This window comes from Thamnophis sirtalis, unplaced genomic scaffold, assembly GCF_051295495.1.
Source record: "Thamnophis sirtalis isolate CommonGarterSnake01/CBP01778 unplaced genomic scaffold, rThaSir2_p1.2 scaffold_15, whole genome shotgun sequence".
Classification (NCBI taxonomy): Eukaryota; Metazoa; Chordata; class Lepidosauria; order Squamata; family Natricidae; genus Thamnophis; species Thamnophis sirtalis.
The window spans coordinates 2,754,679-2,781,325 of record NW_028261395.1 but is presented as its reverse complement, the minus strand read 5'-3'; the positions used below and the strand labels follow the sequence as shown (position 1 = coordinate 2,781,325).

At 45.2% G+C, this 26,647-nt stretch overlaps 1 protein-coding gene across 2 annotated transcripts; it reads right to left on the bottom strand.

Annotated features, from left to right (window-relative positions):
- Nucleotides 1-317: 317 nt before the first annotated feature.
- On the bottom strand, nucleotides 318-25,696 carry CEP55 (centrosomal protein 55). Of its 2 annotated transcripts, none has more exons than XM_087702127.1 (9): nucleotides 25,585-25,696; nucleotides 20,845-21,058; nucleotides 17,543-17,827; nucleotides 14,873-14,938; nucleotides 8,736-8,877; nucleotides 7,171-7,475; nucleotides 6,001-6,072; nucleotides 3,484-3,609; nucleotides 318-1,159 (listed from the first exon to the last, which is right to left on the bottom strand). In XM_087702127.1, the coding sequence occupies exons 2-9, from the start codon at nucleotides 21,001-21,003 to the stop codon at nucleotides 950-952; spliced, it is 1,365 nt and encodes a 454-aa protein (XP_087558253.1). In that variant the 5' UTR covers nucleotides 21,004-21,058; nucleotides 25,585-25,696; the 3' UTR covers nucleotides 318-949. The 2 variants fall into 2 exon arrangements, with proteins under 2 accessions (XP_087558253.1, XP_087558252.1); XM_087702126.1 differs by having other exon boundaries at nucleotides 318-1,171; nucleotides 25,585-25,694.
- Between the last annotated feature and the right edge of the window lie 951 nt (nucleotides 25,697-26,647).

Genomic DNA, 26,647 nt, shown 5'->3' with positions numbered 1-26,647 from the left:
ATGATTTTGATATTATGGGAATATCTCGAAACGTAGTCAAATGTAAAGCAAAACAGTGGTGGATGTTGTATTGTCTTTTACAAGTTATTGATTGTTGTATTTTTCTTTTACTAATAAAAATAAATAAATTATTTTTTAAAAAAAACAAATTCTGGGCCGCCTGACTAGAAGCTCAAATCACATTGAAGAAACAGCACGGCAGAAATTAACAAAACAGAAGAACAGCACAGGAGATACCGTAAATTCAAGAGGGAAATAACAAGAAATTGCACGTACAGCTATTCCTGGCATTTTAAAAAAAAGACATATGTACAGGATTGGTGGCATAGCCTAGTTCCATTTTATTAAAAGCATTTTCCTTATACAGGTTCCCTGATAAGTTATATCCCTAAGCTTTCAGCTCGGGGATGACAAGTGCAAATGAGAACAAAATGGATGCAATAGTCAAGACGCGCCCCAATGTTCTGAATTGGGGACTTGCTTTCTTTCTGCAAAGAAGATTTCCGCGGCAATTAGAAGTCGGGGTACGTGATATTTTGTTTTCCCATTACACCCACGTCCCTTCGTGCGGCCTACATGTTCACAACTCACTGGATATCTGCAAATGTTAAGAGAGTCTCGGCAAACCGAAATGTCAAAAATGGATTTCTGGAGGCAAGGCAAAGAATGATACGTTAATCCGGTAAAGTAAAAACGGCAGAAATTGAACATTTGCATAACCTCCTTGCCCAAAAAGTGCAAATACAATCAGTAGTTCCGAACTGAAGACACCATGCGCAGAGTTGTTTACCGCCCGGTCCTTCGTGATCATATTAAATTACAGCTCAAAATGTTTTGGTTGAAAAAAACGAACTGTGGTCCTTTAGCATCTTCACGAGTTGTTTTTAAAAAGTTATTATTTTCTGTTAAATTGCACGGTGTGTATTGAGCTACAGGGTTACTCTAGGACTTAAGCAGTACAGAAATCAACGTGAGCTAATAATTCCCTATGCTGGCTTGTAGGATATTGGATTTTACATTTCGGACACTCCAGGAAACTTTCATCCAGGAGGCTGATACGTTTTGGCGAAGGACGTTTGTCTTGTATCATCAGCTTGTCTTCGAAAGCAACCTGGAAGTTGTCTACGACTTCTACACATCCGCCACGTTCTGGAAGCTTCTGGAAAAAAAACTGTTGCATTTAAATATGACAGTATATCATTTATAATGTGCGCCAGTGGTATTTCTTTTAGGTGGGGGGTTCAAATATCTAAATATAATTGAATTAAAAAAGGATATCTGACTGGAATGTAACAGAATCCGTGACCCGTCAAAAGCGCGTTCCACAAAAGCGCGGTCGACGAAATCGCGTATGTGACGTCATCACAACGCGACGAAAAAGATCAAAAAATTGAAATAAAAATTAAATTACAGCAAGCTGATTCACATAAAGGTAAGGGTTAGGGTTAAGGGTTAGGGTTAGGGCGTTAGCGTTACGTTTAGCGTTAGGTTAAGGGTTAGCGTTAGGTTTTTCGTTACGTTAAGGGTTAGGTTTAGGGTTAGGTTAAGGGTTAGGTTTAGGGTTAGGTTTGGGGGGGTTAGGGGAAGGTTTTAGCTTTATTTTTACATTTTTTGATCTTTTTCGATCTTTTTCATCGCGTTGTGATGAAGTCACATACACGCTTTCGTCGTCCGCGATTTTGTCGTCCACGGTTTTGTGGTAGAACCACAGAATCTAGCGATGTGTGAAGGGAAAAAAAGACATTAATGTTTTATATCAGAAGTCTCTCTGACTGTCTTGATATTATCTACCATGTTTCTAAATTCCCTACCAGGTGCTGTTTTAAAACCAAAGGCAAAAGTTCTCAGAGGAGAACGACATGGGATTTTTCCCATGTATTTTACCAGGAAATGTACATAAGGCAGACTCAAAAAGTAAATGCCCTCCTAAACATACCCATGCGCTCCAAATTTATTGGCGATGTCCATTTTTCTCTCTGAATTCATGGTGGCCTAACCCTAACCCTAACTGGATTTTCCCACCAATAGGAATTTTATTGATTGGTCTTGTATGCTGCTCACTCCCGAAGGACTCCGGGCGGCTTACAATAAACAAAGGAAGGGGATAAATAGACAAATAGACAAACAACAATTTAAAATACACAACATTCATAGTTCCCGTGGCGCTGACTATTTCAACAGCCCCCCAGCCTGCCAGAGCAGCCAGGTCTTCGTGGCTTTGCAGAAGGCCGGGAGGGTAGTGAGGGTCCGGATCTCGACGGGGAGCTCGTTCCAGAGGGCCGGAGCTGCGACAGAGAAGGCTCTCCCCCAAGGAGTCGCCAGCCGACATTGGCTGGCAGATGGGATCCGGAGGAGGCCTAGTCTGTGCGATCTGATCGGTCTATGGGAGGTAATTGGCAGGAGGCGGTCTCTCAGGTACCCAGGTCTGATGCCATGTAGGGCTTTATAAGTAACGACTAGCACCTTGAAGCGAGTCCGGAGACTAATGGGGAGCCAGTGCAGCTCACGGAGGATAGGTGTACCTGGGTGCACCCACGATCGCTTGCGCCGCTGCGTTCTGGACTAGCTGAAGTCTTCGAACACTCTTCAAGGGATGCCCCATGTAGAGCGCGTTACAATTTTCCATGTATTTTACCAGGAAATGGAGAGCAGCCAGACTCGAAAAGAAAGTGCCCTCCTATAGCAATAGCAATATAGCAGTAGACTTATATACCGCTTCATAGGCCTTTCAGGCCTCTCTAAGCGGTTTACAGAGTCAGCATATTGCCCCCAACAATCTGGGTCCTCATTTTACCCACCTCGGAAGGATGGAAGGCTGAGTCAACCCTGAGCCGGTGAGATTTGAACCGCTGACCTGCTGATCTAGCAGTAGCCTGCAGTGCTGCATTTAACCACTGCGTCACCTTGGCTCTTAAACATACCCATGCGCTCCAAATTTATTGGCGATGTCCATTTTTCTGTCTGAATTTATGGTGGCCTAACGCTAACCCTAAGTGGATTTTCGCACCAATGGGATTTTTCCCATGGTTTTACCAGGGAATGCAGCATCGAATAGTCAGAAGCTGCAACGGAGTGTGTGAAATTGGCAAATAAAATACAAACTCATCAACAATTGCAGTTGAGTATAGATGCTATATACATGGAAAACGGAAAGGATGTCTTAGGGGTGTGCAGGTCTAGATTTGAAGAGCAAAATGTACTTCAGAGTCACATTCAGCCTTTCCCCAAGACTGAACAGGTATCATATCTCGGAATAAGAGTCATTTGGGTTAGAGTGTTCCTGAGAGATGCTAGAAGCAAATGTACACCTTCTGTAAATCTTTCTATTCCTTTATTTTCACCTTCCCCTTTCCCCATGCATCCATCCAATTTATTGGCTGCCCATTTCACCACAGGGTGACTCTTATTTTGCCTTTCGTGCTAGACCTCTGCACAGCTCCAGTAAAGATTCAGTCTTTAATTCACCCACCAATAAATACTTACTGAGGGCTCAAGACGAGTAATTTGGTCTCTTGCCTTCCGCAGTTCCTTAAGGACTTTGTTCAACTGGATTTGCAGGTTCTGGCGATCTAGTTTTTCATTCTCAAAGTCGGATGTGCATGCCTGGATCTAGAAGCAATAGAAATAGCAATAGCAGTTAGACTTATATACCGCTTCCTGGGGCTTTCAGCCCTCTCTAAGCGGTTTACAGAGTCAGCATATTGCCCCCAACAACAATCTGGGTCCTCATTTCACCCACCTCGGAAGGATGGAAGGCTGAGTCAACCTTGAGCCGGTGAGATTTGAACCGCTGAACTGCAGATAACAGTCAGCTGAAGTGGCCTGCAGTACTGCACCCTAACCACTGTGCCACTTCGGCTAGAAGAGAACTGGATGAAAAATGAAATGATCTCCTGTTTCCCCCCCCCATTACTGATAATTACAAGTTCCATTTAACTATCTGTCTATACACAAAATATCATATTTTTCAGAGTATAAGACGCACCTTTCCGCCCCTAAAAGAGAGTGAAAATTTGCATGTTTCTTATACACCAAATGTAGCCCCCGCCCACCCACGGGCCCCCACCCTTTGGCCTATGCCTCCCAGGAATTTACCTCCTTGCAGCAAATGGGAAAATGGGGCGTGCAGGGGCGGAAATAGGCAATCCCTGCAGCCTGAAACAGCTGAAACAAACTTGAGATTAGCTGCCCCCTTGAGAAAATGTTTGATGAGGGGAGAATGGGAGTGTGTGATTCCCCCCCCCCCCCACGACAGTGGCCAAGGCGGCTACTTGTCGGTGTAGGGTGTTATGGGACAGGCCGCCCTCTAAGCCCTTCTGCAGGAACTCAAAAACAATAGGAGCCAAGGTGGCGCAGTGGTTAGGGTGCAGTACTGCAGGCCACTTCAGCTGACTGTTATCTGCAGTTCAGCGGTTCTAATCTCACCGGCTCAAGGTTGACTCAGCCTTCCATCCTTCCGAGGTGGGTGAAATGAGGACCCAGACTGTAGGGGGGCGATATGCTGACTCTGTAAACCGCTTAGAGAGGGCTGAAAGCTCTATGAAGCGGTATATAAGTCTAACTGCTATTGCTATTGCTATAATAGGAACGGTGGCCCTGGCGGGGTTGAGGCCCAGTGGGGTACACCATTTAACGAACACCGCCCAGGTGGAGTTATAGATCCTGGTGGTGAAAGTACGTCTTGAGGCCTCAATAGTTTCTATGACTTTGGAGGAGAAGTTTGCCTTCCTCAGGAGGCGCCGCTCAAGTGCCAGGCGGTCAAGTGGAGCCACTGGGGCTCCGGGTGGATCAGGACCCCCTGGCACAAGACGATTTCCTCCCGAGGAATTCTCCATGGTTGGGACACTGAAAGCTGTACTAGGTCCGCAAACCACGGTCTCCTGGGCCAATAGGGGGCCAGCATGATGACGTGGGCGCTCTTTGTCACTATCTTCCTGATGGTCCCCGGGATGAGGGGAATGGGAGGGAAGGCGTAAAGGAGACCCGGAGGCCATCTGCTCCTGAGGGCATCTGTGCCCTCCACGGTTCGTGTCTGGAATCGGGAGAAGAACCTCGGCAGTTGCCAGTTGTTGGAGTGGCAAACAAGTCCACTTGCGGGGTGCCGAATTTCAGGCATATCTTCTGGAACAGCTTGGGAAGAGGTTGCCACTCGCCACTGTCGAGAGTCGCCCGGCTCCGTCAGTCCGCCTGATGAGTGGACTCCCCCGATATGTGCTCCACCACCAGTGATGACAGATGCCTCTCCGCCCAGCAGCCGATCTTCAGAGCTTCCAACCAAAGGGCCCGGGAGTGCGTACCCCCCTTGGCGGTTTATGTGGGCCTTTGTGGCGACATTGTCTGTCAGAAGGAGGACGTGCTGCCCCTCTAGATGTTATCTGAAGTGTCGAAGGGCACGTTGTGCCGCCTTCAGCTCCAGCCAATTGATATTGTGGCGGAGGTCCGAGGCAGTCCGAGGCCGCGGCCTCTTTGCACAAGGAACGGCGCGGCCAGGGTCAGAAAGTTAGCGAGGTGCGCCAGAGGATCAGGAGCTTTCGTGCACTTTAGCTGGGCGGCGTAAGCAAGCCTCCTCGCCGGATCGTTCATGCTTTTGCCATCGGATTTTTAGCGGCTTGGCTAGCTCCCAAGGCTGCCTTTTGGGGCCCGTCACCCCCACTGGCCCGGGGATATGATCAGGGCTCCTGGCCCGCGGAGAGGGAGGGAAACTGCCCCACGGGGCTCTCCCAAACCGCGCAAGACAGAGACCGTCCTTTTGGCCGCAGCCACACAATTTAGAATTTAAATATCCAATTGGCCAAATCGTACAATTAAGTTGATAAAATATTCCTACCTAAGAGAGCCAAACTACACAGTGCTTGGGCCAAGAGACTGAGAGGAAACTGGGAGCCAACGGGAAAGGAATAAGGTTAAGGAATTCCTCTCAGTCTAATGGACCAATCAGGCTGTGTCAATACCCGCGCGTAACCCCCTCCTTCGACTCCACTGGAAAACAACATTTCGTACCTGCTCTTCCAAAGCTGCTATTCTTGTCTGCTCTTCTTGCTGTTTTAACAAAGACTTGTGAAGCACTTCAACCTGTAAAATATGAACAGGAGATTATGTGACAATCAATACACGAAAAGCTTTGTATATAATTTATTATCATTATCCTTTCTTTATTTAACTATATCCTATATCATAACATTTTCCCCCTATTAGTTAAAACTTAACTGTGTCTTATGTTGTGCTTCTTTTTAACTTTGTTGTGTCTTATTGTTTTAATTCTTTTTAATATTTTTCATTTCTGTAAGCCGCCCGGAGTCCTTCGGGATTGGGCGGCCTAGAAATTCAATAAACGAAATTTTTAAACTGTCTTTAGACAGACACAAACAACTACGGTAACCCCAACCCCAACCTTCCACCACCCAAATGGAGTGGAACCTACAATACCCTGAATTCCCAACCCGCGGGATGAGTTTGGGAAGCCTGTGGGAGGCCCTCACAACAGTCACTCGTGCCCTTGTGACCTCTAGGCTGGAGTACTGCAACGTGCTCTACATGGGGCTGCCCTTGAAGAGTATTCGGCGACTTCAGCTAGTCCAGAATGCGGCCGCGCGAGCGATCGTGGGTGCACCTCGTTTCACCCACGTAACACCTATCCTCCGTGAGCTGCACTGGCTGCCTGTCGATCTCCGGGTGCGCTTCAGGGTGCTACTTGTCACCTACAAAGCCCTTCATGGTATTGGATCTGGGTACTTGAGAGACCGCCTACTGCCAATCACCTCCACTAGACCGATAAGATTGCATCGATTAGGCCTCCTCCGAATTCCATCAGCCAGCCAGTGTAGACTGGCAACTACCCGGAGGAGAGCCTTCTCGGTGGCTGCTCCGACCCTCTGGAACGAACTCCCCGTGGAGATCCGGACCCTCACCACCCTCCAGACCTTCCGCGCCGCCCTTAAAATCTGGCTGTCCCGGCTGGCCCGGGGTTAAAGACTCTAACCCCACTCGAATTGTATGAATGTTGTGTTCTTAAATGATGTAGTGTCTTTATGTTGTAAATTGTTTGTCCTCCCCCCCCCCTTTTGAACTGTGAGCCGCCCTGAGTCCCCCCAGGGAAAAGGGCAGCATACAAATAAAGTGACTATAACTATGACTGTGGATAAAACGGCATCTAGGCAACAGCAGAAAGACCTGAATTGAGAGGGTCTGTGCACGCTTCCGTTCTTCATCCAGCTTTCTCCTGGTGGCTTCATGCTCGTGCGTGACTCTTTGCAAGACCTGTCCCTTGAGCTGGTTGTCATCCTGGAGAGCCTTGATATCCGTTTGCTTCTGCAGCTTGAGGAGGCCCTCGGCGTTCACCGCCTGTTGCTTAATTTCATCGTACTTCCTTTGCAGGTCGTTAAGGTTAGCGTGTAGCTGGGAGACGATTCGCCGTTCCGCTTCCAGGTTCCTTTCCGCTGCGGCCAACACCTGTTCGTAATATCTCTGCTTGTCTCCTTTTGTGAATTCCGCCAGAGGGAGAAGGGGAGGCGGAGGAGAGCAAAAGGGACATGAATATGCAAATGTGAAAATACGAAGGCAAACAGCATATTGGACTTTAGATGTAAGAACTGAATTACAGCATCATAATATCTCACACATTGGCGTCTCCTCATAATGAGTCCAGAAATCATAATAGCAATAGCAGTTAGACTTATATACTGCTTCATAGGGCTTTCAGCCCTCTCTAAGTGGTTTACAGAGTCAGCATATTGCCCCCGACAACAATCCGGGTCCTCATTTCACCCACCTTGGAAGGATGGAAGGCTGAGTCAACCTTGAACCAGTGAGATTTGAACCACCGAACTGCAGAACTAGCAGTCAGCTGAAGTGGCCTGCAGTACTGCACCCTAACCACTGCGCCACCTCGGCTCTTAATTGTAGTACTAGTATGAATTGCTATGGAGTAAAAAGTTAGCATCTCCAATGTTTAAAATGGTGATCCTTTAATCAAAGTCTGATAATTGTTAAAGAGATACGATATATAGAACTGCATCCTTTGAGCCAAATCTAATACTAAAATCTCTGACCATAACGAGAGTACTGTCAATGTACTCCAAAAATGTATTGCTATATCAACTTAGCAATAGCAGTTAGACTTATATACCGCTTCATGGGTCTTTCAGCCCTCTCTAAGCGGTTTACAGAGTCAGCATATCGCCCCCAACAACAATCCGGGTCCTCATTTTACCCACCTCGGAAGGATGGAAGGCTGAGTCAACCCTGAGCCGGTGAGATTTGAACCGCCGAGCTGCAGAACTAGCAGTCAGCTGAAGTGGCCTGCAGTGCTGCACTCTAACCACTGCGCCACCTCGGCTCAGCTATTCAGGCGCAGAACAAATACCTAATAGCAGAATTTCCAAAAGCAAACTAAGTGTGAAACTTGTCATCAAGAGGCCTTGCCCGCATCTCTGTAGTATGGAAGTCGTTCTAAGGAATATTGTAAACTCAGTTGAAACGATGTCCATTTTTCAATCAACATCTAAAAAGCAAGTTTTTATACGCCAGACCAAATCGACAAAATTGGGAGTCTGGGATCTAAAGAATGACGGGAATGTATTTTCTCTCCCGCTCTCCCTCCTAAAAAAGTAAGAATGGCACAAAAACAGTTTTTAGAAGAGATCTTCTTACAGCTGCAATGTTTTGAACAATATAAAGAAATCTGACCAATATAAGTTTAATTTTGTTTTTTATGCCACGCAGTTTGGAGACCATACCTTCTGCCCTAGCTTCTTTTGCTTGCTCTTGGATGAAAGTTTTTAGCTGCTGTTCCAGGTCAAAAATCCTTGCTAAGAGGTTCTGAACATAAGCTTCCCGTTGCTGGTCGTATATTATCCACTGCTGGTTTTTCTCCAAAGCCTATAAAAAGAGATTTGAAAAGGAGTGAGACGTCGATGAGAAAAACAACAGCTATTAGTTTCATCTCCCTTTTCTGTAAATCAAATATATCGAACACTGTGTGCTGGGATGCACACTCCAGCAATGTGGATCAAGCCAGGGCAAAATCCAAAACTGATGTTATTTCATTCAAATTAAATGTGGGAATTATTGACCATGGCTTAAGCTAAGATTGCACCCCTAGTATGGTCCATTGCAACCATAGCTCATGTCCTGTTAGATTGTACCGGATATAATAAGATCCTTCTCTTCGATATATATATATATATACAAAGGCAAATACCACTCACTCATCAGGAAATCTCCAGAACCGTAAAGCCTACAAACTTGAAATGTGGCATGTATGTTCCTTATGGCTTCTAGGTGCTTGCTAAGAAAGCGTTTTTTGAAATGACCATCCGATCATCAGTATTTCTTATATAGTAATTAACACGCTCTGATGCTAAGAAGTTCTACTCTCCCTCCCCACTTGAAAAGAACTCTGTTCCAACTGCTGGTTGCCTCACATTCTGTTACCTCAGTTCAAACTGGCAGGCGTTCCACTCCTTCCCTCAGGAGCAGTCTGTGGCTCCGTACAGTACTTAACATTGGTCCTCTTTTGCACGACTCCTACTATTAACACGGCATTTCAGTAGAATACTGGTAGTCCTCAACTTACAACCACAATGAAATCTCACATTTATATTGCTGAGACAGACACTTGTTAAGTGAGTTTTATCCAATTTTACGACTTTTCTTACCACAGTTGTTAAGTGAATCATTGCAGATGTTAAGTTAGTAGCAATAACAATAGCAGTTAGACTTATATACCGCTTCATAGGGCTTTCAGCCCTCTCTAAGCGGTTTACAGAGTCAGCATATCGCCCCCAACAACAATCCGGGTCCTCCTTTGACCCACCTCGGAAGGATGGACGGCTGAGTCAACCCTGAGCCGGTGAGATTTGAACAGCCGAACTGCAGAACTAGCAGTCAGCTGAAGTAGCCTGCAGTGCTGCATTTAACCACTGCGCCACCTCGGCTCTTAGTAACACGGATTTTAAGTGAATCTGGCCATTGATTTTGCTTGTCAGCTTGCAAAAGATAATCACACGACCTCTGGGACATTACAACCGTCGTAAAGATGAATCAGTGGCCGAAGCAGCTGAATTTTGGCCATGTGACCATTGGAATGCTGCGACGGTCACCAGTGTGAAATAAAGGCTGTAAGTCCCTTTTTTCAGTGCTGTTGTCAATGGTCACTAAATGAACTGTTGTAAGTCGAGGACAACCTATACAGCAGAAGCAAACACTAAACCAGTGAAAATTATCTCTATTTTTTCTTCATTCTCCGCACACACTGCTGTTGGAAATGATTATACACTGATGTGGTTCAATGTACAGTGATCGTGGCACGACAAAACCGCGGTCCACTAAAGCGCGCCCGATTAAAGCGCGTCGCTGACGTCATCAGCAGCGCGACAACAGTGACCGCGGAGAAAATAGGGCGCTTTAAAAAGCGCTTTGAAAGCAAGCCGATTCACGTTAAGGTAAGGGTTAGGTTAAGGGTTAGGGTTAGGTTTAGGGTTAGGTTAAGGGTTAGGTTTAGGGTTAGGGGTTAGGTTTAGGGTTAGGTTCAGGGTTAGGTTTCGGGGGGTTAGGTTTAGGGGTTAATTTTAGCTTTAGCGTTCACAGCGTGCTTTTTTCATCGCGCTGTGATGACGTCAGGTACGCGGTTTCGTCGAGCGCGCTTTAGTCGAACGCGGTTTTGTGGTGGAACCACAGTGATAGCTAGCCACAACAGTGTTTGAAAACCTCTTTCAAATATATCTTGAAAAGAAACGGGTTAAATTAGACAATACGTGTAGATTTGGATGTTATTTACCTTAATTTTTAACGGAACCCAATAGAAGGAACAAGGCAATTCTTTGCATCCACTTAAAAGTGAATTCTAGATTAAATCCACAAGATTTCAGGCAGCCATATGATGATACCCCACTACATTTGTTACACATTGTTCCTCGGCTTGTTCAAACTATGAGTCAGATAAAAGTAGGACGGTGGCAATGAGCTTGAAGAATTAGAACAAACTCATTTATCACAGCTTCCAAATCGTGCTTTCCTAAGTGCAGGCCACATTGAGAATCAAACTTGCTCTATCACATGCCAAACATTTTCTGATGCAAGTATTCTAGCACCTTTGAGATGGACTGTATAGCTAGGAAAGTACAGTCATACACATGTACTAGAGTTGTTAGTGAAATAAAGTATAAATTAGGAAGGAAGGGTGCTAAAAACAAGGCTAGCAAAAGAATAGAAGTAAAAAAAGAGAGATGGCTTGAGAGAGAATAAAAAAGAAACATTTAAAACGTTGAGAAGCGTTCGGAGACTGCAGCTAGTCCAGAATGCGGCCGCGCGAGCGATATTGGGTGCACCGAGGTACACCCACGTTACACCTGTCCTCCACGAGCTGCACTGGCTACCAATTGGTCTCCGGACGCAAATCAAGGTGTTGGTTATTACCTTTAAAGTCCTACATGGCTTAGGGCCAGCGTACCTTCGTGACCGCCTACTGCCACATACCTCCCAGCAGCCGGTAAGATCCCACAGATTGGGCCTCCTTCAGATGCCGTCAGCCAGACAGTGTCGGCTGGCGGGTCCCCGGAGGAGGGCCTTCTCTGTGGCTGCTCCGACTCTTTGGAATCAGCTACCCCCAGATATCCGGACCTCACCCACCCTCATGGCCTTCAGGAAAGCTGTAAAAACTTGGCTGTTCCGGCAGGCCTGGGGCTGTTGACCTCATTGTTGAGGTCCAGCCCCGATCAGAATGAATAGCAATAGCAGTTAGACTTATATACCGCTTCATAGGGCTTTCAGCCCTCTCTAAGCGGTTTACAGAGTCAGCATATCGCCCCCAACAACAATCTGGGTCCTCATTTCACCCACCTCGGAAGGATGGAAGGCTGAGTCAACCTTGAGCCGGTGAGATTAGAACCGCTGAACTGCAGATAACAGTCAGCTGAAGTGGCCTGCAGTACTGCACCCTAACCACTGCGCCACCTCGGCTCTTCAACGTATGTAGTGTTGTGATTTTAAACTGTCTTTTTTTTTTCTTCTCTTTTTTTCCCCCTCTTTTTTTTGTAAGCCTCCTGGAGTCCTTCGGGATTGGGCGGCATATAAATTTTGATAATAAATAAATAATAAGTAAATAAATAAAATAAGCCGCCACTTATTTTGGTCACAAAAGCCTCCTCCCTCTACCCCCACCGAAGAATGACCTATTGCTGGAGATTACAGGTAGTTCTTGATTGTTGAACCATGCTTCAAATATGCAAGAATCTTGCAAAAAGTGATTTGCTACCTATGCTCGCATTTTATGACCGTTGAACCACCCCGCAGTCACATGATCAGAATCTTGGTGTTGGGCAACCAGCTCGTATTTCTCATCACCTCAGGCAATGTCCAAGAAAAATCTGGTTAGAGAATTCTGGGTGTTGAAGTCCACAAGTGTTAAAGTTATCCAAGGTCGGACTCCCCTGCTTTAAAGTCTCCCCCAGAATTAGGGCTTCCAGTACAATTTTAAGGTTGCCCTCCAAATATACTTAGCCCTGTGAAGCTGAGAAGTGTTTTTATATCTTCCCAAGGTATACAGCTTAATGTTTAAAGAGTTTATAATTTTTAGTTCCTTCACACATAAAATTTAAGGCCAAAGTACACAATGAATTCAATATGCAGCTTCCTCCCGTATTGCATTTTTTGTAGCATAAGTGTGTGGCAGCTGATTTGGTAGAAGGGAAATGTATGTGTATTATTTCTATGGTGACAATGGAATTTTTTAACATTACTCATTTCATGCATGGACTGTGTGACTTTTTGTGCATAAATAATTAACTCACTCACTCACTCACTCACTCTATCTATCATCTATCTATCTATCTATCTATCTATCTATCTATCTATCTATCTATCTATCTACCTACCTACCTACCTACCTACCTACCTACCTACCTACCTACCTACCTATCTACCTATCTATCTATCTATCATCTATCTATCTATCTATCTATCTATCTATCTATCTATCTATCTATCTATCTATCTATCATCTATCTATCTATCTATCTATCATCTATCTATCTATCTATCATCTATCTATCTATCTATCTATCTCTCTATCTATCTATCTATATCTATCTATCATCTATCTATCTATCTATCTATCAACCTATCTATCATCTATCTATCTATCATCTATCTATCTATCATCTATCTATCTATCTATCTATCTATCTATCTATCTATCTATCTATCTATCTATCTATCTATCATCTATCTATTATCTATCTATCTATCTATCTATCTATCTATCTATCTATCTATCTATCTATCTATCTATCTATCTATCTATCTATCATCTATCTATCTATCTATCTAGAGCCGAGGTGGCACAGTGGTTAGAGTGCTGTACTGTAGCCACTTCAGCTGACTGTTATCTGCAGTTCGGCGGTTCAAAGATCCTGACAAAAATTCCTTACTCCTTTACAGATAAAATTTTATGATAACATGCAGATCAAACCATTATTCAATCTTTAAACTTTATTTGAATCCATATGGAAGGCCTTCAATAGCTCAACAAAAGTGTTTCTTTATACAGACATCGTTTGTATTATACTAAAGTAGTTTTTGAATTTAAGAATGGTTTTCTTGAGAGACAAACGTTACTTATTAGTGGAATTTAAGGCACTTTCTTTATAGCTCAGAATACTATTTTCACGGGCCTCTTTATATTTTCCCTCAAATGAAAAACAACAACAACAGAGATGTAGATGAGATAACAATATTTAGGAGATGTAATCTAACAATGTTATAGGCTTTCAGCCCCTGGCTTGTTTGAAGTAATCATATTGAACTACACCGCATTTTTGTTTAATCATCCATTCTTAATTGTTACTGGAACTGGATGTGCCATTTCATAGCAAAAGTGGCATAAAAAGAAAGCCCACGTTAAGCTTTCAACGTGGTTTCACCCTCTTTTCTGGCTAAGCATGGGGAATGAAATGTTGGCTGCCTGCCATACCTTCAATTTGCTTGCTTTACTCAGAAAAGCAGAGGAAATATTATAAAGCTTCAAATGCAGGTCAGGTGCACAAACTTAACTGCTGACCAGATGCTCTCTGTGTGAGTGAATGATAGCAGCAGCTAATTAAGTGGGGGAGGCATCACATCAGGGTTGCGCCTGCAGGCAAATACGCAAATAGTTGAATGGATAAATTACAATTTAATTGATTTATTGCTGTTTGGATGAGATAAGTTGCTGCTCTTTGAATGGATACATCCCAAAACATTGAGGATAAAAATATAATTTATTCATGATACTGGAGGAGACCCATGTTACCCTACCGTAGCAAAAAATAAGGAGTCTGGCTATACCTTTTCAGACTAAGGCATTTTAAATTTTACTGATAAGTGACTCATATTACAGTATAATGTCGAGATTACAAAGGTATGGCATAAACCAGCTAGTTATTAGCTTTTGTTGCATAGCATTTTATAATTACCGTATTTTTTGGAGTATAAGACGCACCTGAAAATCTGGGTGAGTCAACCCTGAGCCGGTGAGATTTGAACCGCCGAACTGCAGATAGCAGTCAGCTGAAGTGGCCTGCAGTACTGCACCCTAACCACTGCACCACCTCGGCTCTTCCAATGGTACTTCCAATTATTCCTCAACCTCTGGTTGTTCCCAGTATTCCCACGATTGTGGGGAGCTACAGATCTGATTGCTTACTAAAAAAAAAAATTTGAAAATTTGATCCTAATCTCCTTACTACAGCCACATTCACATATACTCTTTGTTGGGAAACAAGCGACAATTGGCTCCAAACAGGCTAATATAGGATAATTCTACATTATCTGTGTTTACGTAATGTTATTTTATGCCTTAAATAAAATATATAATGTATTTGATAAAATGCCTTACATCTTTCAGTTGAATTTCAACTTCGTGTATGTTGACTGGTGTTCCAGCAAAGTGCACAGCCTTTTCCTGTTAAAAAATAGAATCGTGAAACAGTTCAATTCCATTAACTGAGAGCTGATGTCTGCGTGTTGAAGGTAGGAGCAAGTACTGGTACGTTATGCCTTGAAAGCACTGGGTTTCTGTAATTTTTCAAACCACTGAAACATTCAAGATTCTATATATCATATTTCTACTAAATATTTCCTTCAGCAGAATAAAAGATCTTGGCAAATTTAAAAAATACTAATCCGGATGGAACCTGGTTATATTTAGATGAGGGACCACCAAACAATCCTCTGGCTCACATCTTGGGAGGGAGGAATAGCAATAGCAGTTAGACTTATATACCGCTTCATAGGGCTTTCAGCCCTCTCTAAGCGGTTTACAGAGTCAGCATATCGCCCCCAACAACAATCCGGGTCCTCATTTCACCCACCTCGGAAGGATGGAAGGCTGAGTCAACCCTGAGCCGGTGAGATTTGAACAGCCGAACTGCAGATAACAGTCAGCTGAAGTGGCCTGCAGTACTGCACCCTAACCACTGCGCCACCTCGGCTCAAGCAGAAGGCAATGTCAAACTGTTTCCATACCAATACCAGCATGGTCTTTTCATTAGTTGAATTGACTCAAAGGAGATTGTTTAATAAATTCCAGAACAGAATCTAATGCGCTACCTAAAATAGCAAAATTTCATGTATTTGGCAAAAGATGACAGAAATTCTAGAAGTCTTTGGATAAGTGTCAGATAACCTGGATTAGAATCTATTATTTTAAAACATTGTATCAGAGGTGGGTTCCTGCCAGTTCGCACCTATTCGGTAGAACCGGTTCGTCAAATCTACCGAACCGGTTAGAAGAGGTTCCACCAGTGGACCCGGAAAGCAGGCCACACCTACAGAAGAGCTTCCAAACTTTTTTGAAACCCACCACTGGTCCTTGGATATGATTATTCTACACTATCATGCTCCTATTTATAAAACTCAGTGCCTCTGCGAAAGGTAAGGATGACTACTGCGTTTGTGGCGCAATCAGAACATTGCAGGTGTTGAAGTTGTTTTAACGCAAACCAAAGATGCCTTTTAAAAAACAAGTTTACATCCTATTCTTATGCACGCCAGGGCTGTGTGTGGGGTAATTTAAGGTGGTTCTGACAAGTGTCGTCGGCATCTTCATATCCGGTCACATGGGCAGAAAGCCACTCCCATCCGGTCACATGGGCGGCAAGCCACTCCCACAAAGTAGGCCACACCCACAGAGTAGGTTCGAACAATTTTTGAAACCCGCCACTGCATTGTATATTACAGCTTCAGGGCAAAAGAGTAATATGTCTCTAACCTATGTAGCCAGCATGTATATATTTGAGTTTAATTGTGCTTATTGTTTTGCATAATGGCTGATATGTTTCAATTAGCCAATATCTATAAACATCCTTCCTGATTTGGACAAGCACCTGACTTACCACTGTGGCGTTTTGGTATTTTAATTTTCAGACTCCATAGGATTGATACTCTACTGCCATCTACTTTCAAGAAGTGGTAGTTTTCTAATCCTTTCCTATAATGTCTTTTAGCTAATCAGTGGAATCAAGTTTATAATCTGTTCAGCTTGACTTTTAACAGAGGAATTGTCCACAAAAGCACTTTTCAGTTTCTAATCCGAGTGTACATAAAAATAAAAATTATCTACGTCCATTTTTCATCTATCCTTACAGTTGACTTAATTACACAGAGTTAACTTTTCCACGTGGCTCAAATCCTATGGAAACCTGATCGCCCATTGGAAATAACAAGAAACCAGGGTGAAATAGCATCATACATACATCAGAGGAGTCAGGGAATAGAACCAGGTCTTTAAGACTCTCCGGGACATCATCGGGCCGAGTGTCATCCAATCTCAGGGGGAACCTCATTCCAAAGGACAGGCACTATGACACAGAACTCACATTTCTCTATCTTCTTCCGACTATCAAGCAGTGTTGTGATAGATAGCATTGCTTGATATACAGAACCTAGAATATATCAACCCTGTCGGATCGAGCCATACAGATTGATATGATGGGAGATTGGGCAGCCCCTCAAAAAATCAGGCTCTAGGCAACAAAAGACTTCATAGGTCAAAACCAGTATCTTGAATTACCATATTTTTCGGAGTATAAGACGTACCTTCCCCCCCCCCCCAAAAAAGAGGGTTAAAACCTGGTTGCGTCTTATACTCCAAATGTTGCATCAGCCATACATGAGGGGAAAGGGAGGGAGTTGGTGCGGTGGTGGCAATGGATAGCAATAGCCGTTAGACTTATATACCGCTTCCTAGGGCTTTCAGCCCTCTCTAAGCGGTTTACAGAGTCGGCATATCGCCCCCAACAACAATTGTACATAAAAATGGATAACGAATAAGGAGATTATGAAGGCAAGATAGAAATGTATAGAAGGGAAAACACTAACTGCAAAGAAACCGATTCGGAACTGCGGTATGATATACGATGGAACTTATTGTTTTTAAGTCGTGTGTCTGTTTTTGTTGATGTGCTTATGCGTTTAAAATAAAAAATAAAAATCACCAAATAACCTCCTCATAGCATGACGAGGAAAAGAGTTAGGTAACATTGCACACACCTTTTTATAAACTCACCTGGGCGATCTGGACATTACTGGCTCTGCTTTCAAGATCTGCGCATCTTGCAGAAACCGCAGATATGTGATTTTTCTGCCATTCCACCTCTTCCGAGAGTGAATTTAGTAGCTGTTCTCTCTTAGCCACTTCTTTGGTTCTCTCTTCCAGCTGACCTTGCAGAGAAGCAACATCTGTGTTTTTGCTTCGACTCCTTAACTCATCTTTCAGGACCTGGATCTCTCGATCTTTCTCTCCAAGTTTATTTTTATATTCTTCTATTTCTGTTTCAAGGGCAAGTATTTTCTGCATGAAGTACAAGCAAGATTAGATTAGATTTAATGAATTTATTGGCCGCCCAATCCCGAAGGACTCCAGGCAGCTTACAACAAATACATTTTAAAAAGTAAAAAGTTAAAAAACGAGGAAACACGGATTAAAAAACCACATCATGCACCCAGTCTAATCAGGGCTGGACCTCAGTCATGAGGTCAACAGCCCCAGGCCTGCCGGAATAGCCAGGTTTTAATAGCCTTTCGGAAGGCCATGAGAGTGGGGAGGGTCTGGATTTCTGGGGGTAGTTCGTTCCATAGGGTCGGAGCGGCTACAGAGAAGGCCCTTCCCCGGGGAGCCGCCAGCCGACATTGTCTGGCTGACGGCACCCGGAGAAGGCCCACCCTGTGCGATCTTATCGGCCGTTGGGAGGTATATGGCAGAAGACGGTCTCGCAGATATCTGGGTCCTAGGCCATGTAGGGCTTTAAAGGTAATAACCAGCACCTTGAATCGCGCTCGGAGACCAATAGGGAGCCAGTGCAGCTCGCGGAGGATAGGTGTGATGTGGGTGTACCTTGGTACACCCAATATCGCTCACGCGGCAAGCAAGCATTTAACAAGAAAAAAAAGTCAGTTTCCAAACTATAAATTCCCGATTGAGTACAAATGGCTAATCATGCTGGCAATCAAATGGCTATTAATCTATTGGAGAATAAAGATAGCAAAATTAGGGTTATGGCACAGGATTTGGAATATGATTGTACTATTCTGCCTAGAAATTGCCCATTTAATTGTAGGTACTCTCTGATTAAAATGTCTGCATTTTACCCAAATATGTTTAGTATTAGATAAAAAAACCTCCCCAAAGAACTAAAACAAGACAAAAAAAGGCAGCAGCTAAATTCAATTCTTATGAAATTAAGGATTTAATGTTAATATGAAAGCGAAACAAAAAATAGAAGAGCCTCTGCCACTTTAACTAACAAAAAAAAAAAAAGGAATCTCAACACAACTCCAATATAAATAAGCGATATATACACCTGCCGTGGCACGACAAAACCGCGGTCCACTAAAGCGTGCCCGATTAAAGCGCGTCGCTGACGTCATCAGCAGCGCGACAAATACGACCGCGGAGAAAAAAGGGCGCTTTAAAAAGCGCTTTTAAAGCAAGCCGATTCACGTAAAGGTAAGGGTTAGGTTAAGGGTTAGGTTTAGGTTTAGGGTTAGGTTTAGCGTTAGGTTAAGGGTTAGCGTTAGGTTTAGCGTTAAGGGTTAGGTTTAGGGTTAGGTTTAGGTTTGGGGGGGTTAGGGTAAGGTTTTCGCATTAATTTTAACTTTACCGCTCACAGCGTGATGTTTTCGTCGCGCTGTGATGACGTCAGGTACGCGCTTTCGTCGAGCGCGCTTTAGTCTACCGCGGTTTTGTGGTGGAACCTACACAAACAGCTCAGATGATGCATTATCAACTGTCAGCTCTTTACAAATTAAATTGTAATTTAAATAGTTCAAAACAGTTCAACTCTTTAAATTACAATAGTTCATGTAGGCTTTCAAATACACAGGCTTTATGAGAAGCGTAGAAGGAAGGGTAACTAAACCTTTGGGAAAAATACATAAAATCACCCATTTCTTTTCTGAAATAGATAGAAACAAATCGTTTTGAAAAGTTACTGTGGTATGTTATAAAACCACGTGACCCGTCAAAACCGCGGTCCACAAAAGCGCGGTCGATGAAAGCACGTATGTGACGTCATCACAGCGCGACGAAAAAGATCGAAAAATTGAAATAAAAATAAAATTACAGCAACCCGATTCACATAAAGGTAAGGGTTAGGTTAAGGGTTAGGGTTAGGTTTAGAGCGTTAGCGTTACGTTTAGCGTTAGGTTAAGGGTTAGCGTTAGGTTTTTCGTTAGGTTAAGGGTTAGGTTTAGGGTTAGGTTTGGGGGGGTTAGGGTAAGGTTTTCGCTTTATTTTTACATTTTTCGATCTTTTCGTCCCGCTGTGATGATGTCACATACGCACTTTCGTCGACCGCGCTTTTGTCTACCGCAGTTTTGTGGTGGAACCATAAAACCATAGGTCATAAAAGCAACAATGGAAGAACCACCCCAGTTGTCCTGCTTCATATGCACTAGACTCGAACAAAAGGAACAAATACATGGATGAATAAAGCAAACATTTAGCCTTTCTTAGGAAAGACTCACTTGCAATCCCATTGCCAGATGTGGCTGTGGTTGCAGAAATCTAGCGGCCATGCTAACAGGCTGCACAAAGAAAAATCAGGGGTAGCTATTCCTCCTGGTAAGACATCACATTACAGTTAGGCAGAGTTTGGCCGTGGCACGACAAAACCGCGCTCGGCTAAAGCGCGCCCGATTAAACCGCGTCGCTGACGTCATCAACAGGGCGACAACAGCGAGCGCAGAGAAAGAAGGGCGCTTTAAATAGCGCTTTGAAAGCAAGCCGATTCAAGTTAAGGTAAGGGTTAGGGTTAGGTTTAGGTTAAGGGTTAGGATTAGGTTTAGGGTTAGGATTAGGGTTAGGATTAGGTTTAGGGTTAGGTTAAGGGTTAGGTTTAGGTTAAGGGTTAGGTTTAGGTTTAGGTTAAGGGTTAGGATTAGGTTTAGGGTTAGGATTAGGTTTAGGGTTAGGATTAGGTTTAGGGTTAGGATTAGGTTTAGGGGGGTTAGGTTTAGGGATTAATTTTAGGTTTAGCGTTTACAGCGTGCTTCTGTCTCCATGCTGTTGTCGCCCTGTGATGACATCAGCTACACGGTTTCGTCGAGCGCCCTTTAGTCGAACGCGGTTTTGTGGTGGAACCGAGTTTGGCAGCATGGCTGGCTCAGGAATTCTGGTTTGAAGTTCACAATTCATAAAAGGGCCATCATTCCCCACCTTTGCAGTAAGGGTTACCATCCTATTATCAATTAGTTTCTTTTGTAATTAAGATGAAAAGCGAAGCCCTAACTTTATAAAATGCTTTGTCTCAATCTTAAATATCCACGTTTTTAATTTAGATGCAAAATGATTATTTTAATTTATATCACCTCCAGAAGCCTCTTTCTTTCTTCGGGTGTCATTTTTCTTTTCCCCTTAATGATTTCTTCCAAAGACTTCTTCAAAGCTGCATTTTCTTTCTTATACACCTGCAATTCTGACTCAGATTTGGAATCACCAGATTTGAATCCCCACTTCGTTGATGTCATATTTGAGGTTCTCCGAAAAAATCATCAGGCACTATTCAAGAAGCAGCCACTTCATCTGCAAGATTTGGGGTGGGGGTGGGGGGAATCCTTCTAAATTCCAAACACACAAATAGTACAAGCCCATAGGAATTCTTTTCTAATATATACTATTACAATTAATCAATTTATTCATATTTTTATCATACATCAACACAGTATTTTACAACAGAGAGATAAAAACATGTAGGATTCTGCCCCATCATAAATATTATGAAAAATAAAAATTCCTTTCAAAACCCTCTGAACATTTTGGTAAAATAGCAAAAATTCTTCCCAAATAGAACATGAAACTTTTAACAATTGACATTAGGAGGAAATTAAAGAAAACAGACACAACTGTCTTCAACTAGCCATGTTAAACCTAGCCTATGCCAGAGATATTACGATAAAGAATCTTGCAACTGGGTGTATCACTTTTAAAAACTATAAAACCTGAAATGCAGCCAGATAAATTTGAGACAATGAGCGGCGAGGAGAAACGCCATTCCCCAATTAAGATGTCTCTTCAGGATAACCCGCTCCCTCCTTAATAGGAGGGAGGCGGGAAACCCCTTGCAGGGTAGGGCTGAGGACTATGCTCAATTCTTGGCGGACAAAGTAGCTCGGCTTCGATCGGACCTGGACTCCACCGCAGTAGATCCAGCTGAGACGCAGGAGGATCATTTGTTACATCAGCTCTGGGTTGAGTTCCAGGAAGTTGCCTCAGGGGATGTGGACAAGGCCATTCGAGCTGTAAGTACCTCCACTTGTATTCTGGACCCGTGTCCCTCCTGGCTGGTGGCTAACAGCAGGGAGGTGACACATGGCTGGATCCAGGCGGTTGTCACCGCCTCCCTTCGGGAGGGGCACTTCCCCGCCGTACTTAAAACGGCGGTGGTGAGACCCCTCCTGAAGAAGCCGTCGTTAGATCCAGCCATTTTAAATAACTTTCGTCCTGTCTCCAACCTTCCCTTTATTGGGAAGGTTGTTGAGAAGGTGGTGGCCTTTCAGCTTCAACGGGCCTTGGAGGAAGCTAGTTATCTTGACCCCTTCCAGTCCGGCTTCAGGCCTGGTTACAGCACAGAAACCGCTTTGGTCGCATTGACCGATGATCTCTGGAGAGCCAGAGATGGAGGCTATGCGTCCATCCTGGTTCTCCTGGACCTCTCAGCGGCTTTCGATACCATCGACCATGGTATCCTTCTGCGACGACTGCGGGAGGTGGGAGTGGGAGGCACTGTTCTGCGGTGGTTCTCCTCCTACCTCTCGGACAGGTCGCAGTCGGTGTTAGTTGGGGGGCAGAGATCGTCCCTGAGGCCCCTAACATGTGGGGTACCCCAGGGTTCGGTCCTATCACCCCTACTATTTAACATATACATGAAACCGCTGGGCGAGATCATTCAGAGGCACGGGATAAAATACCACCAATATGCGGACGATACACAATTGTATTTGTCCGCCCCGTGCCAACTCAATGAAGCGGTGGACGTGATGAACCAGGGTCTGGAGGCCGTTAAGAACTGGATGAGTGCTAACAAACTGGTACTCAACCCGGATAAGACCGAGTGGCTGTTGTGTTTCCCCCCCAATAATTTGGCTAATATACCAACGCTTAGGCTGGGGGGTCAAATTTTATACCCCTCAGATAGGGTCCGCAACTTAGGAGTCCTCCTGGATCCACAGCTGACTTTTGATCACCAGCTGTCGGCTGTGACCAGGGGGGCATTTGCCCAGGTTCGCCTGGTCCGTCAGTTGCGGCCCTACTTAGATCGGGGGGCTCTCACAGCAGTCACTCGAGCCCTTGTGATCTCTAGACTGGAATACTGCAACGGGCTCTACATGGGGTTGCCCCTGAAGTGCATCCGGCGACTACAGTTAGTCCAAAATGCAGCCGCGCGAGTGATAGTGGGCGCACCACGGTTCGCCCACGTTACACCTGTCCTCCGCGAGCTGCACTGGCTACCTGTTGGTCTCCGGGTGCGCTTCAGGATACTGATGACCATCTTTAAAGCACTCCATGGTAGTGGATCTGGGTACTTGAGAGACCGCCTTCTGCCGATTACCTCCCTAAATCGACCAATTAGATCGCACAGACTGGGCCTCCTCCGAATCCCATCTGCCAGTCAATGCCGACTGGCGACCACGCGGAGGAGAGCCTTTTCTGTTGCTGCCCCGACCCTGTGGAACGAGCTCCCCATGGAGATCCGCACCCTCACCACTATCCAGACCTTCCGCGCAGCCCTCAAGATCTGGCTCTCTCAGCAGGCCTGGGGATAGGCTCTTAATTACCCGCCCGAGTGTTTGATTGTTGAATGAAAGTTGGGTTTTATTATTTTTCTGTTGTTCACATATTGTTTGTTTTGACCTTGCACCTCCCCTTCCTTGTGGTTGTAAGCCGCCCTGAGTCCCCTCAGGGAAAAGGGCGGCATATAAATCCCAATAAATACCTAAATACCTAAAAAATACCTTACATGGACCTGTATTTTTTCATGCACATCAGCTGAGGTGAACAATCATTTCATTGATTAAAAGATTTTATCTCAGACTTGATTAAACATTAAATTGAAGTAAATGGAAATACCTTCAAATATGACATGCTCAAAAGGGCTGGAATAGAAAAATAGTTCTAAAAATACGATAAATGCCAGCTACTCCCTGCCAGCCCAATCCACCTTATCTTGTCATGGGGAAATAGAAGTATTAAGCATGTTCACTGCCTTGATATACATACATACATAGGGGCTAGGTAATGTTATAAAATAGTTAATAAAATGCTAAATAAATGCCCATTTTAGAATCAATTACACAGAAGCAAGAGAATCACACAGATTACAAAGGAATGCAAGGCCAAATGTTATGCTCATAGCGACAGAATTAAGGTATGCTAACTAGAAGCTGAGAAAATACGTTATTCCTCATTATGAAAGTAAAACTGGAAAATTCTACAGCTAGAGATGTGCAGACTAGCTGTTCACATCTGACTACATAACGGCTTTTCACCTCTCGCAAGGAGTCCACCACATTCAACATTTTTTGCCTTGTGTGCTGAATTGTTTTATGATGTTTTGATCTCAGCAAGTAATCAACTTTAGATAAACACTAACTGTTGTGATAAGATAAAGAAGCCCTCAAGTCACATCCATTATTAAGCATATCCAAGTCCTTTTTTGGGGGGGGGGGCAAAGGGGGTCAGAAATGGCTTTGTTCTTGCATGGTTCCATGATGTCCCAATAGAGACACAGCCTTGGGATTTCCTAGTGGTTTTCCCTTCCAGCCCTAAGAGGAAGGAGTGTGCATTCCTTTTAAAGATCGAAAGGTGCTTTTTCAGGAAACAACTGGACTTTGTTTTTCGTTTGAAGACACTTCGCATCTCATCCAAGAAGCTTCTTCTGGTCTGACCGGATGGTGGGGAATGGAAGGATTTATATCCCTTGCAGACAGCTGGTCATTTGCATCCTTTTACAGGGTCATTGAGGCCACTTGGAGGTTTATCTGAGTCCTGGGGGGGGGGGGTCACCTGAGTAATGCAAATGGATGTGGCGCCTCCTTGGACGATTTGTAAAGCCTCCAAGTGGCCTCCCTGACCCTCTAAAAGAATGCAAATGACTAGCTGTCTGCAAGGAATACAAATCCTTCCATTGAAGAGACCGGACAGTCACTTGTCGCGCTTTGGGCACTCGGTGCTGAAAAGGTTAGCCATCACCGATATAGGTTCTCCTGCTTGAGCCAGGGGTTGGACTACATGACCTCCAAGGCCCCGCTCTGTATTCCCTTCATCCCCCCCCACCATCTATCAGAGATGAAGAAGCTTCTTGGATGAGAAGCGAAACGTCTTCAAAGAACAAACCCCTCACCCCACCCCCCAAACCCCACGTCCCACCCCCAAAGCCCTCACCCCAAATCCCTCACCCCCCACCCCACCCCCCCAAACCCCTCACCCCAAACCCCCCACCCCAAAACCCCCCCACCCCACCCCCACCCCAAACCCCTCACCCCACCCCCCAAACCCCCCCCCCAAACCCCTCACCCCACCCCCCAAACCCCCCACCCCAAACCCCTCACCCCACCCCCCAAACCCCCCCCCCAAACCCCTCACCCCCCACCTCAAACCCCCCACCCCCCAAACCCCCCACCCACCCCCAAACCCCCCACTCACCCCCCACCTCAAGCCCCCCACCCCCCCCCAAAACCCCTCACCCCAAACCCCCCCACCCCACCCCCACCCCAAACCCCTCACCCCACCCCCCAAACCCCCCACCCCAAACCCCTCACCCCACCCCCCAAACCCCCCACCCCAAACCCCTCACCCCACCCCCCAAACCCCCCCCCAAACCCCTCACCCCCCACCTCAAACCCCCCACCCCCCAAACCCCCCACCCACCCCCAAACCCCCCACTCATCCCCCACCTCAAGCCCCCCACCCCCCCAAAAACCCCTCACCCCAAACCCCCCACCCCACCCCCCAAACCCCCCAAGGCCTGAGAATCTCCATAAACGGACATCGCTGAGGGGCCATCACCGCTTCCAAGGCGGGCCCTCCCTTCCTTCCCACCCCGTACAGACCTCAGCGGAGCCTCTGGGAGCGCTAGGTGGACCACACAGCCGGGCGGAGGGCGGGGCGCTTTTCAGATGGCAAGGCGGCGACCGACGACAGCGCCGCGCCCACCCCTTCCACGGGAGGGAAGGGCGCGAGGGGGGCGGCCCGGCGAGCAGGAAGCAACGGCGGAAACCGCTCCCGGCTTCCAACCGAACGCGGCTTCCGACAGTTTGAATCCAGCGGCTGCGTGTGTGGCGTCACTTCCGCCCGGGTTGCCGGGATACCAGAAGCCGCGTGGCTCCGAAAGGAAGGCGCGGCGGAGCTTGGCGGCTTCGTGACGTCACCGGCGGGTTCCCTCCCCTGACGTTCGAAGGGGAGGAGCGTTGAGGAAAGGAACGAATGAGGGGGCGGGGCAGGGGGCGGGGCTGGATTTTGCAAAAAAAACAAAAAACGGGATACTTTAATGAGGGTTTTATTTGCTAACCAGCGATTTTTGCACAAATGCCTGGAGATGTTCCTTGCTGTCAAAATCGAGCCATTAGGATTTAGCAGGCTGCATAAAATAAGACTGCAGAGTCACTTATTTGAAATAGTATAGATTCTCCTGCTTGAGCAACGGGGTTGGACTAGACAGCCTCAAAGGTCCCTTCCAAATTTCTATTCTATTCTTTCCTTTTCCTATTCCTACAGCACTCTACTCTACTTATGCATTCATCAGACGTATCTAGGAAACCAGCGATTTTTGCACAAATGCCTGGAGATGTTCGTTACTGTCAAAATTAAGCAATTAGGATTTAGCAGGCTGCATAAAATAAGACTGCAGAGTCACTTATTTGAAATAGTATAGATTCTCCTGCTTGAGCAACGGGGCTGGACTAGACAGCCTCAAAGGTCCCTTCCAAATTTCTATTCTATTCTTTCCTATTCCTACTGCACTCTACCCTACTTATGTATTCATCGGACATATCTAGGAAACCAGCCTAGCACGGGTAGCATGAAAAGTAGCTGAACTGTTTGGAACTGTGGAATTTCCAAATATTTTTATTACATGCCTGGGTGTCTGTCTGTGGATTTAGACCCCCCTCCCCA

Bases quoted from the DNA above. Each gene is read 5' to 3' on its own strand.
- CEP55 (XM_087702126.1), bottom strand. From the start codon at position 21,003: ATGACATCAACGAAGTGGGGATTCAAATCTGGTGATTCCAAATCTGAG. The intron at 8,878-14,872 runs GTAAGGCATTTT...CTCTTTTTATAG, and splicing joins TTGAAATTCAACTGAAAGAT to GCTTTGGAGAAAAACCAGCA. The intron at 6,073-7,170 runs GTCTTTCTGCTG...CATATTTTACAG, and splicing joins CACAGACCCTCTCAATTCAG to GTTGAAGTGCTTCACAAGTC.